This window comes from Gobius niger (genome assembly GCF_951799975.1).
Source record: "Gobius niger genome assembly, chromosome: 19".
NCBI lineage: Eukaryota > Metazoa > Chordata > Actinopteri > Gobiiformes > Gobiidae > Gobius > Gobius niger.
The window spans coordinates 26,079,497-26,093,088 of record NC_136870.1 but is presented as its reverse complement, the minus strand read 5'-3'; the positions used below and the strand labels follow the sequence as shown (position 1 = coordinate 26,093,088).

The following is a 13,592-nucleotide window of genomic DNA, read 5'->3' as shown; positions in this document are numbered from 1 at the left end:
AGGTCAAACTTAATGCTTTCTAATGTACTTTCAAAGCCCAAATACTCAACTTTATTGCGGCAAATTTGACAAATCTGTGCATTTTTAATAATAGTAAGATTTGTAAACGTTCCATTAAACAGAGGAATGAAGAGAAATCTTCAGATTGTAACCCACATTTGGACACATTTCAGTCATTTCAAGTCCTGCAGTGCAGTGTCATCATTTTTCAAGAAGATGTAAGTTCAATGCTTTCACCTGTTTGACTCTGGCCTGAAGTCACGGTTACAGAGGCGTTTACATCATATACATCAGTGAGGGAGCGAGTCAGCAGTCGGAAGGAACATGGTGGTCAGGCGGCTGCGCTCTCGGCTCATGCCCTGCCTGTTCACACTGGCCATCGGGACGCTGCTCTACGTGTCCTGGACCGACATCGCGGACATGCTCAGGTCAGTCAAAGACTCTGCTCAACGCCTGAGTCAGGTCAGGAATGAGATATTGTGAAATAATCCCTTACTAAACTTCAAATTAATTTCAAAATATTGATAAATCCAAGCTGTAAAAGGTGAAGTCTGAAGGTGCTGCTAATGCAGAGATATTGTCGCCGCCATGTGAGAAAATGCATCTTATCAGCTGCACAGACAGACAGACGCCTGATCTTGTGTGTCAAAACACAGACTATAGAGGAGGAGCGCACTTTATGATCTCGCCACTCCAGACTTTTAGTGCATTTAAGGAGGAAGTCCTGGGAAGGAGACGCTTTGTCCTCCGACCAGATCGACTCCGCAGCTCAATTTCCAACCAAATCACCTTAAAAAACAACAACATTCAATATAAATCAGTCATGTCACTGTCAGTTTCCTTCATCTTCACGCCTGTGTCAAATCTGTGACAAATCTGAGCCTCTTAAGGTCGGCTCACACTACACGACTTTTATGCCCGATTTCGCTCTAATTCTCAGTCGTGCCGAGTCTAATCGAGTCGCGTCTAGTCGAAGGCAGTCACACAGAGTCGGGTCGCGTAGTGTGGGGGGGTCGTGTAGTGTGGGGGGGGTCACGACTGGACTGACGTTGGAATCGTGTAGTGTGGGCGGTAGAAAGACGCGACTAGACTCCAGTCGTAGGAAATCAAACATGTTTGATTTTTCAGCCCGATTTTGGACGCACGGGAGAAACGTGGGTGATTTTACCGTCCCAAATGTGAATGACAGAGTGATATAAAGACAGGAAAACACCGCCACGCCTCCTTTGTTCGCTTCTCTGTTAAACCAGCGGCACAAACAACTCATTTCATGGCCACAGCCCCACACACGAAACAGCACAACTTTATATCACCAAAAGTTCACGACAACCACCTTTTCCAGCTACATTTCAGCCACGAACAGAGTTTAGCGGCTCTTACTGAGTTTGGCGACGAACTGTTCAGCTTCACCTCTAAGCTAATGGCAGCTAGCCTCCCCGCTTTCTCCTCCATCTCGGAGCTGACGCCCGTCTCCTTTTCTTATTAAATCCACTGAAATACGTCCCGCTTCTTCATGTTGCCAACTTTTATCTCAATTTGACAGAACTATAGCCCAGTTGAAGCTTCGTAGTAGCACTAAGCTAGCGCTGCGGTGTTGTGACTTTGTTGACACCGTTGACCAATCGGGACGCGCTCACAAACACAGGCCTGTCTTTGCGGATTTGGGGTCAGTTTTGGAAGCCGTAGAGACGACAGACGCGCTGTGTTATAAAACATCAGCTGTTCAGAATCGTGTGTCGCTCTTATGATTCTCAGTCGTTAAGTGTGAACCCCCAGACGTTCTATAATCGCACTGAATCCAGTCGTGTAGTGTGGACCCCCCATTCTATATAAAATCGTTTACGACTAGAAAAGTCGTGTTGTGTGTGCCGACCTTTAGTCATGTTCCGTCGTTCCAAAAGTGTTTTGATGACGTCTCATCATATCAGTTCAGGCCTGTTACGACCGATCTTCCTCTCCTCACCACGACTGACCCGCCCGCCCGCCCTCACCCCCATCCCCATCCTGAACATGAAGGACTACAAGAAACAGCCCCAGTGGGACTTCGACGACCAGTACAGGAGGGACAGGCCGCCCAGCAAGACCACACAGGTGAGGGCTGGTCTGTCTGATCAGGTCGCAAACAACCAGGTCAGAACCGCGTTTCCCAGGCAGGGTCGCCGCAGGGATGTGCACTAGGGTCACTTTTGTTTATCATGTACACTGACGCCTGCTGCTCTACACATGAAGAGAGGATTATAAAGCGTACAGCAAATCTCTGTCAGACTTTGTAGAACTGCGTGACATCACCTTCCTGGAACTAAATGTGAATCAACTATACAAATGAAAATAGATTCTGGGATGAAATTTAGCAACAGGAAAAAAGCAGATTCATCTTCTAAGCTTCTAAACTGAATTATTTTATGCATTTGAGGCTTCTCTGATCACATGTTCACTCATAAATGCTCATTGCCTTCGCAGCGGTGCCATCTCACCCCCACCAGGGAGACAAGCTGGTATAAAAATAGTTTTATTCCAGCTTTATAGTTTTATTGTTGTCGGGTAAACAGGCAGCAGCCTCCCTCTCTCTCTTTTTACTCCACAGATGCATTTTCTGCCTTTTTCTGCGACCTGCGTTTGTGGATTCTGTTCCACAATGTTTTACTGGATACTCTTGTACGACATTACCATGTTTTTGTGAGGATCGATGTGTTTTTTTACTGCAAAGAGTCCATAATGGTCCTGAAGAAGCAGCTTTTTAAAATACAATGACAAATATAAATATAAATATCACAGACAGAGTCACAAAGCGCTTTACATGAGACAGTTGTACATTCACTCCACACTCGGTGGTGGTAAACTACGTTTGTAGCTTCAGTTTCCCCTGGGGGAGACTGACAGAAGCGCTGTCGAAACAGCACAGGTCTGCGCCAACGGACCCTCTGACCACCATCATACATGTACATGTTTTTAGTGATAGGGGAAACCGGAGTACCTGGAGGAAACGTACGCAGACACGGGGAGAACATGCAAACTCCACACAGAAAGGCTCCGTGCAGGTGGGAATTGAACCCGGACCTTCTAGCTGTGAAGCCAGAGCGCTAACAGCTGCGCCACCGCGTCGCCGAGGAGCTACAGGAATCAAGGAAGGGACAAACAAGGAGGCATCCAGGCGAGACTCACAGCTAAGCCACACATGTCTCTGAAACATGCACCGTTTCAGAGGCTCCGGGTGCTACGGTTTCCCCGACCTCCAAAAACATGCGGCTCAGGTCAAACACCTGAACCCACAGTTTGTTTGTAATGATGAAGTCATTGCACCGTACAATGACTTACTATTCCAGCTACTGAATTCAAGACAAAGCAGCACTTCAGTATTATTTTATGAGCGTCTCTATTGTTTTACTACTGCTGTGACTTCTCATTTGGCAAAGCAACTTGTTCTCGGTGGCTTCCTGCACCTTATTTCACCCGTTTTCACACCGCAGGAACCTTTCTTGCAGTCCTATTTCAGTACTTGGCATGGGACGATAACTACATTCTGGGCCAAAATAAGTGCAATTAATAATATTACCACGATATTTGCCTCTGGTTTAAAATTTCAATGAATCGTGCAGAAATTACAGAAATCATGGGAATGGGCAATGAAATATTCTAAATACCCTATTCAAACAAATTCAAATCAAAACTTACACCACTTACTAAAACTCATCAGAACATTGTTTTTGTGGTAAGTTTTGATGCACCTGCACATCTGCAAATACATTCATGCTGTTGTTCTGTATCTAATTGCTGTAGTCTTTATCATGTTTTACTTTAATCTTCTTTATGCGTGTCCTTGGAGTCTTACAGTTTATATGTTTTATGTTTCATGTTGCACGATTGAACCTGTTCACAAACAGTAGCAGTAAGGGTTAGGGTCATAAAAACCTATAAAAACTCTTTATACTCTTTATTTCATAGCCACAAGTGAGATTACTTCATTGCTGGTTTTATAACGCGGCACTTTATGGACGCACCTGTGTCAGCAGCGCACTGGTTGGTTTAACCATCGTGTCCTGACAAAGTCCAGGAGGCGGGACCACATTACACCGGTTTTAGAATCACTGCATTGGCTCCCCGTGTTTTTACCTTAGAAACCTTCACGGCCCCTTCGCTCCTCCTCAGGGGTCTCCTAGTTATTCCTAAAGTCGACAAAAAGACTCAATATTACGGCCCTCGACTCTGGAACCACCGGAGGAGGAGCTCAGGGCTGCAGAGAACGTTCATGTTTTTAAGAGCAGGCTCAAGACCCAGAGCAGTGTTGTTGTCTGTTTGGAAGAGTGGGTGGTCGGGTGGACGGGAACTGCTTTTAATCTGTAAAGCACTTTGTGTTACAACCTTGTATGAAAGCGCTTTATAAATAAAGTTTGGATTGATTGATGTGCTTTTGTTTGGCCTGCAGTCCACCAATAACTTTAGAGAAGAAGAAAAACAACTGTCGGTGATGGCACTTCCCCTTCACGCTGGGTTAGGACGGTCGATTGGGAAAATGTATCTGCAATCACTCAAAAATATTGCCAACTGTTCAGAACTTTAAGCGTTGCTGAACAGTTTAACATTTTAACTTGACAAATCAATTTATCCGGCGTCACCCCATAGCCTTAAGCCTTAAGTCACCAAAAGTATCGATATGTCATGTTTTTCTTTTTTTGTTAGAATGTCAATGCTACGAATCAATCAACTTTGCTGCAAAGATGATGAACTTTGAGAAACCTTCAGCGTGTTACAGTAGTCCGCCCTGATACCGGGCGGTTGCCTCTCCTCAGACCTGTGTTGTTGTGTGTTTGCAGAAGTGCGACAGCAGCCTGTGGAACGTCATAAACCAGGATCCTGAGCTGAGGGACAAGTTCACCCCTGACCTTCAAATGAACGTCTACAACGGCAGCATCAGCATGAGCGAGTGGAACCGACTGTCGCACTTTAACAGCCCCTTCGGATTCATGAACCTCAGCTACAAAGGTAACAACGATCAGCTGTTCAACAAACTATTCCCATCAACCTGTCAATGTGCCGGCACCGAAAAGCACCCCCAAAGATATAGCCACGAAATCAAAGGAGCACCAGTTTTCTCTAGAAAACTCGGACGTTGAAGATGAAAAGGAGTGAGTAGGACAGGTTTACTTCCAACTACAGGACGGGGCTTTGTCCGAGGCCCAGTGTGTTGTTAATGCGGCCGTGCGTCAGAGCGCACGCTCCAGGACAGCAGGAGTAACTCTGACTCCAGGGTCATTATTACAGTCGTTCACTAAAGTTGATCAATGAGCTGAAGTTAGACTGATGTTACAAAGTCAGACTCTGCTCCTCTGGCTCTGAACAGAAATCAGAGGTTTATTATTGTGCACGTTTGATACAGCGACGTGAGCGCGGCGGAAACAGAGCGAGTCCTCCAGCAGCGCGACAAAGTCTGGACGAGGCAATTACGCACAACAGCGGGAAAAAAAAGTTGACTTAAGTCATGAGCGCGTTGCCCTTCTCTCAAGTCGTGAGCGTCCGTCTGATAATCAGCTCAACTTTAACATTTACTGTGTTGGAGATAGAAGCGGCTCTAGGATGCAGAGCGTGAGGGGAGATTACAACAGGCGCGCGCAGAGCCACATTCACGAGGACCTGGTCCTCTGGCCACACGTCCTCCCGGGATCAACATAAAACCGTGTCACGGAGGCTCCTCAGTGCGCTGGGGCTAGAGGCAGGTCCAGAGCGTCCTCCTCCACCACAGCACTTTCACCGCTCCCGGCGCGGTCCGTTCACTCGGACGCAGTTGTGAACGCATTGGCGGATGCACGCGCGTTTATTATGTGTATGTTGTCTAATCACCCCCAAAATTTAATTTTTTGTGAGCTCCCCCAAGAAAGACCTCAGCACCCCAGGGACAAATGTCTGCACCACGCGCGCATGTACAGGCACCCTTCCCCGATGTTGCGCGGCGGTCACTCCTCTCCCGCGTGGTTAAATACAGTGAGGGTGATAGATATACGCGACACATGGAGAAATGAATCAGCACAGGGAGAGGAGAGTTTCACTGCAGAAGGAGGAGGCGCACCTGATGATTTAAAGTTGATCCATTTTGCCTCGTCAGAGCAGTGATCCAAACGCCCAAAATAGTGATTCTTTCCTCGTGCAAAAAAGAGGCATCAAAGTGAGAACAGTTCACCAGAGGTCGGCCACATTCACACCACACCCGCCCCGACGCAGAGGGCGGCTCAGGCTCCGGGACCACCTGTTCTTAAAGTGCTACTGACCCTAAAGCGACGCTGTCGGGCCGAAAGTCCCTTTAAGTCGACCTAATTACAGCCTGTGTGAAAACGCCCTAAGAGACAATCGTAGTTACGACCAAAGCTTTATCGGAGCAGTTTCAGCTTCAGAAGGTGAGTTGACGGGACAAACAAAGATCCTCTCTGCAGCACAATGCACATATGGTGTTCATGGATTCCGTTTCACAGCTTTAAAGAGGGGGTATTATGCTTTTTTCAGTCACATAGCACCAGTCTATATCACACTACAATGATGACGAAACCTTCTGTTGGTCTGTCAATGCAGTAAATTAGAATAACTGCCTTGTATAAAATTGCTCTTTCAAAATGGCCGTAGCAAATGACTTGAAATAGGCCCCTGTCTCTTTAAGAACCTCTGACCCTTTCCGACACGCCTCCTCCACACGCTGTCTGTGGCATCACAACAACACTGCGCTCGTTGTCTCAACAGTATTGAAACTACGATCGGGGCATTTTAATTTTTATTGTTGGAAAGGAGCTACTGTTTATCACTTTGGGAACAATGGCCACACAGGATATGATTTGAAGACGAACCTTCCACACCGGACGCTTGGAAGGGGCTCTTGCCTGAAAAATAACTGCTGTTTGGAGGCTTCTCTTTGCATCTGCCATGCCCTATGGATCTCTAACTATACCCCCATGGACGACACCAGGATCTGCAGGAGCCCATACGATTCAAAAGACGGACATTATCTGTGCAGGTGGAGAATGTTTTTTCGAGGTTACCCCGTTAGCTTGTTATAATCGACTACAGCTCATTGTTGATGAAAAGTCTGCAGTAAACCACAAATGTGTAAAGCCAGGCTCATTGTGTGATCATCGTAAAGGCTGCTTCGAGTAGTTGCTGCTTTATTGACGTTATTTGTGCATAATATGCTGCCTGTTTTCAATGAATGTTGTGAAGGTGAAGGTTGTTAGCTTGTCGCGGCTAATAGTGCCTTAGCTCCGAGAGAAAACCACTCGGCTACGACTCACTGTAGATGAAATGTGAGCAATAAACTACAAAATCAACAAGCCCGGCTCCGTGTGTGATCATCATAAAGGCTGCTTCAAGCAGTTGCCTGTTTTAGTGACGTTTTCAATGCATAATGTGCTGCTTGTATTCAGTGAATTATCCCGTTAGCTTATCGCGGCTAGCTTGTTAGCTCCGGGAGAAAACCACTCGTCTATGACCCATTGTAGATGAAATGTGAGCAATAAACTTCCAAATCAACAAGCCAGGCTCCGTGTGTGATCATTGTTAAACGGTTCTTTATGTGTGTGGTGGTTTTATTGACTTTATTTGTGCATATTTCTCGTTTTCACGTGATGACTCGAGGTTTAGCTTAGCATTAGCTTTCTCCGGAGGCTCTGTGCATCATCAAGGCCCAGCGCAGAACCAGACACTGAAATAAGCGTTCTTGTCACCGGTTTTAATCCTGGGTGTTTCGGTAACAGAAACACTGATGTGTGTCTTTGTAAAGGTTTCAGAACTGCTGTAACTCCGGTTCACAACACATGAAGCTAAACCTCCATGATGACTGCGGGGAGGGGGTTCTGCTGAGGGGCAGTGGTTGGTTACTCGGCTGGTGACGAAAGGTCGGAGGCGTATCCTGGAGGTCGAGGGCGTTCCCTGAAGGAATCAGGCGTTTTATCCCTAAAATGGCTGCCACCAATACGTGAATGTGCCAAGGCAACACTTCAGGCATGTTTTTAATGAGGGACTGACATCATAACATAATGTAAAGCTTGAAAAGGTCGATTTTGCATAATACCCCCCCTTTAAATAATAAATGGCAAATGGTCTGAAAAAGTAAATACATAAAAAAAGTATCAGTATTAGATCTGTGGCCCTATTACTGTAATATGATTTTGGAGGTATTTGCGATGTTCTCCCTCAGATGTGATGCCCGCTCTAAACCTGGTCCCGAGGCCGAAGAACCTGCTGCTGTTTCCCAAACCGGGCAGAGACTGTATCAGCTGTGCGGTGGTGGCCGCCGGGGGAGTACTGTGGAAGTCCAGGAGGGGGCGCGAGATCGACAGCCACGACTACGTCTTCAGGTGAGTCCCTGTTACCGTGGCAGCAGGTATTAGCAATAGCTAACATGCAATAATAGAATAAATAGAAATGAATAAATAATAATAGTTGAACATGGTACAAACAGGGATGGGCGATATTGACAAAAATGGATATATATTTGCAAACCATAAGAAAGACGCAAAAATGAACCTGTTAGTTTTTTCTGAGACTATACCTGGAGACTCGCCTTATCCCCAGGGGTCGTCTCTGAGACATCGAGGTGGCCTATCATCACTCCAGGCTGGTGAGATAGGCCCTCAAACAAGTGAATGTTTCCACTGTGAGATCAATAAAGTCCTATCTTATCTCATCATGCCTGAATCAGTTTATCACAGAAGAACCTGACCTGTCCTCACCTGAGCTTGTGTGTTCTCAGGGTAAACGGAGCTGTGACTAAAGGCTTTGAGGAGGACGTCGGCAGCCGGACAGACGTCTACGTTCACACGTCTCACTCCATAACATCTTCTGCATGGCAGCTGAAGAAATACAACTACACTGGGGCTCCACGTGACGAGGTCTGATGTTTTGTCCCAGCCCGAATTAAAATACAAATGTTCAGAGGCACAAAAGACAATGTAAAAGTCGACTCTCCAGACTGTAGTTAAACGCCAGGAAGGGTTTCCGTGACCGACGAGGGACTGGGGGGTTTCAAGGACCGTCCCCAAGAATTGTTTAGTGTAAAAATGGCTTTTGGTTTCAAATTTCTCTTAGGGTTTAGTCTGAGTTTGGCCCTGGTTCATTTGATGCTTGTTTTTCCAGGGGATAAAGTACGTGTTGATGGCTGAGGGCATGAGGGACTTCAAGTGGATGACTGGACTTTATAAAAATGAAAGAGTGTCCAATGGGAAACGGTAAGACGTGCACAGCGAGGACACACTCCTCAGGATGGAAGTGCCAGAGCAATGACTCGGACAATTCCGTGTCCAAGTTTGTTACACATAACCAGTGATGTACCTGGACGCGTTCATTGAACGAAAGTTCATGAACGCGTTCATATTTTGGGCGAACGTGAACTGAACGCACCGGATTACTGCCTGATGAACGAAACCATGAACGCGTTCATTCTGGTGTCTGTGAACAGCATTTCCCGTTCTTTTTACGTTCGTTCATTATGGTGCCAGATTTCTTATATCTGTGGTTTAAAACCCCGCCGCGCCGTCAGTTTACCAGCGGGTCTAAACTCTGGCGGGTCCACGGTGTAGCTCGGCTCCGCCCCCGCGCCCACGGCCCGACTGTGTCCAGTTCTGTGACGGTGAACTCTGCTGTTTATGGCTCTGGCACAGGCTCTGGCACACCGGTAACCAGCGGGTCTGCACGGTGCCCGCGAGGAACTACAGCGTGAGGTTACGAAGCGAGTTTCCCTTGTTTAACGTCTGTCGCTCCAAACTCCTCTCTGCTGACCTCAGTGCCACTCATTTGCATAAAGTCACAATGCGGAGTTTTTTAAACTACAAATTAGCTCCTAAAACATTTTTTTTTTCAAATGATAAATTAACAAATTAACACAAATGCAGTTGAATATCTGTAGCTTCATTTTCCACTAAGAATTTAAAAATTAAACTTTAAAAAAATAAAAAACAAACAAAATATGATTAGCAAAGATATCCAAAATCCACTCTGAAAACAGTGACAGGCTGACATGAAATAGCTTTAACACTAAGTGAGGAGGCCATGATATTTTTGACTCATGGCTGAAGTCAACTTTCTCCAGCTCTCCCAAGGTTGGCAAAAATGCATCTCAAAATACTTCAGATTGTTGCTTTAAGATATGGATTTTAAAAATATTTCCCTGAGAGAGGAATATACTGTACTTCTCACCTTTTTCATGCCTGAATAATAGCTCGCAGCAAAAAAAAAAGAACTATGAACTAGTTCATTTTTGGAACCATGAACGAACTATTAAGCATGAATAATTATGAACTATGAACGAACTAGTTCATTTTGAAATTTGTGAACTGAACTTTGAACTAGTTCATGTAGGAAATGAACTTTCCCAACACTGCACATAACACATTGGTCCTTGTATTCGCCTTGTCACGTATCGACTGTACCCAGTACATGCTTGTGTTTCCACTATTCAAGGCCAGTAGTTGTTGTGGGCCACGCCCCCACAGATGAGCTCACTGTACAGAATGCCATTAAAAGTTTTGTAAGCCGTGATGAGAACAAATGTGGACAAATGTCTAGGGATGGGCACCGTTAAAACAGTACCTACTTGGAACCGACCGAAAAGCTCCGGTCGGGGGATGTATCGAAAAAATAAAATTCTTAAGGTGCCAGTTTTCAATTCTTTTTCTCTCCAGACCCGCATTGAGTCTAAAAAATGCACGTATACGCAGATAATGAGCCGCTTCAGCGCAAATGGAACGAAGAAAAGCTACACCTTTATAAAGCTATAACTCACAGACCTCTTCAGACTTCACAAGACACGAGAACTGGAGCAGCCCATGAATTGGTGAAGCTACAACATACTAAACTTTTGTAATAGAGATGGCAGAGCCGCGGTCTGCGTCAGGACTGAGCCAGGTCTAAACCAGGACTTACTCCGGTCGTAGAACCCAGAGCTAAACTAAACCAGTTTTAAACCAGGACTAAACCAGGACAGAATAAGAAACCTTAGTTTTTAGGCAAATAGAAAAGCAAAACCAAGCCGTGACAACAAGAAAGACGTCTTTACCTTTAGCGACAGACCCGGAGGCGGAGCTCTTCCCTCCTTCAGCCAGACGTCATTGACCGGCCGAGGGCGTCCAACATGGCGTTTGTTCTGGACAAACTGTAACAGCACAGAAGTCCAATAACAAAGCACCGCTCGGGTTCAGATCGGGGAGGCCGTTCCCTCCGGTCCCCCCTGTCCTGAAGTCTCCCGGCTGAACAATGGCGTCCCCAGTCGGAGCACCGTCACGGCGCTGCCTCCTCAGAGCTGTTGGTGAACACGCCCACCGGATACCACGGACCACGCGATTGTTCTCTCACGGCTCAAACACTGGGTGGGAATTCGTGGCTCAGCCTTGCAGTGGTTCAAGTCATATTTGACTGACAGATGCTTTCGTGTCAGTTTCGGTGCATGCGTTTCCTCTCAGGCCCCTTTGCCATGTGGGGTACCACAAGGATCATTACTTGGCCCTTTATTGTTTTCCTTGTACACGCTCCCACTTGGTTCCATTCTGAGAAAACATAGCATAACTTTTCACTGTTATGCCAATGACAGTCAAATCTATCTGCCCTTAAAGAGGGGTGATCCACATGCTGTTAGGCCCCTTTTCGATACAGACGTCATTGCTCTAAAATCCATCTCGTTTTGCCTTCAGTCCGCAGACATATTACGCCGCGCCGTTCGACGAGACGAGCTTCTACGTCCTGCACATGGACTTTCTCCGATACACACGAAACAGGTCACTTTGAAGATTCACTGATTCATTAACAGACACAGATCAGATCCAGAAACCACTTGTGTCTGGTCCTCAGGTTTCTGATGTCCCCGACTCTGAATGCAACATGGTGGCCCATCGTCCGACCCACCAACGGAGCGTTCACGATGTTCCTGGCTCTGCAGCTGTGCGACAGTGTAAGTAAATCTCTGGTAAGACCCATGCTGATCATCTTTTCCTACTGAGGAACAAGTCACAAGGTGATTTTGTCTCACATCAGATGCTCTTCCTGTTGAAACGAGCCACATGACGACAGTTTTATTTATTTATTTTCATTGTCAGGTGGACGCATATGGATTCATAACCGACGACCACAAAAAATATTCCAACTACTACTACGAACGTGGAGCCAAAACCCACATGGTCTTCTTCATAAACCACAACTACAACATGGAGAAGGATCTGTGGAAGAAGCTCCACGACCTGAAAGTCATTCGTCTGTACCAGGGAGAACCGCAACAGCCGGAACCCGCAGCGGAACCCCCACAGAAGAAGCTGTAGTCAGATCAACTACCAACACCTGCACGGATATTTTACAAGGAAGAAATCACTCAATACTTGAAAATAGAGCCAAATGCTTTAAAGGAACAGGCCACCGTTTTTACATACTGAGATATGTTCTTACCTTAGCTTTGACGAGTTCTTTAGGACCTGTCTGATCTTCACCCGTGCCTTCAGTCACGTAAACACAGCGCAGACGGCGTTAGCATTTAGCTTCTCCCTCTCTCCTCTATAGCTCCAAAACAGGTCAAGATAGAAGCTACCAAGCTCTTCCACGTTTTCCCTATTTAAATATGGTTACGTGAAGTGTTCCACTACAAAGTATAATCACACAAAATTAAACAATGTGGGTTTTCTAAGCGGATAAAAGGGGGGACTATATTGTAAGGCGTAATAATACCAGGAGTAGTTCGAAATCCGCGCAGTAATCTTCACTTTACTGTGCGGATGCCAAATAAATACTAATCTTAAATACTGAACTGGCTGACAAAACTGATGTTATTGAACTCGTCAAACCTGTTGTATTGCGGCCAGTCTTTGAAGAGCGCCTGTGTTCCTGACTTATTATCCACGGACCCTCTGAAAGCACTTTCTTCCTGCATGACGTTCAAATGTTGAACGTTTGGCATTGTTATTTTAGTCCCGTTTTAGTCTGCCCACTTCATGTCATATCCTGTTTTTCATTCACCCCTATAAATTGGGGTTCCTCAACTTCCTCTTCCCTTTGCTGGGAGTAGGTGAGGATTGATAGCGTATAATAAAGGCGAGGGCTTCGTCCGAAAGCGGTAAATTGGTAAGAGGTCTTACACCAAGCCGGATGTGCGTCAGCGTCCGCCATGATAAGAAGCATCCGAATTGGTCTGTCAGTTAGGAAGGAGTTAGGGGGGAGGGCCTCAATGCTAACTATCTTAGCCATTTTAGCATAGGGACCTCTGATGGTCCTTTACCGGCGATGCTATGGGCCATCCCATAAGCCACTGCACCAATCCCCCAACCCCCCTCGGCCCCACACTCGAGTGATTCATGCGCGACCACTGTTGATTGACAGGAGCACATTTAATAACCAGCCACCAGCCAAACTTTATTAAAGTGACAAAATCCATGTTGTCGTCCCCACAGCTCAGTCACATGTCAGTGTTAAAGAGGAAACTCAGGAAACGGATTAAATGAAGCAGTTTTTCTTTTATTTAGTCGAAACTTAAGCCACATGGATCATTTGCTACTGTAGCTTTATGAGACAGCTGTGGAGATAAAACAACACTAAAGGGAAATGGCTCATTTGGATTTTATTCCTCCTTATATGTCTTTGTT

At 46.0% G+C, this 13,592-nt stretch overlaps 1 protein-coding gene across 1 annotated transcript; it reads left to right on the top strand.

The window, feature by feature from the left end:
* Positions 1-324: 324 nt before the first annotated feature.
* LOC306978372 (alpha-N-acetylgalactosaminide alpha-2,6-sialyltransferase 1-like) lies at positions 325-12,281 on the top strand (the record flags this gene model as incomplete). Its single annotated transcript, XM_079576895.1, has 10 exons — positions 325-428; positions 1,929-2,091; positions 4,812-4,980; positions 8,174-8,333; positions 8,729-8,867; positions 9,112-9,203; positions 9,636-9,695; positions 11,661-11,744; positions 11,818-11,917; positions 12,063-12,281. The coding sequence occupies 10 exons, from the start codon at positions 325-327 to the stop codon at positions 12,279-12,281; spliced, it is 1,290 nt and encodes a 429-aa protein (XP_079433021.1).
* Between the last annotated feature and the right edge of the window lie 1,311 nt (positions 12,282-13,592).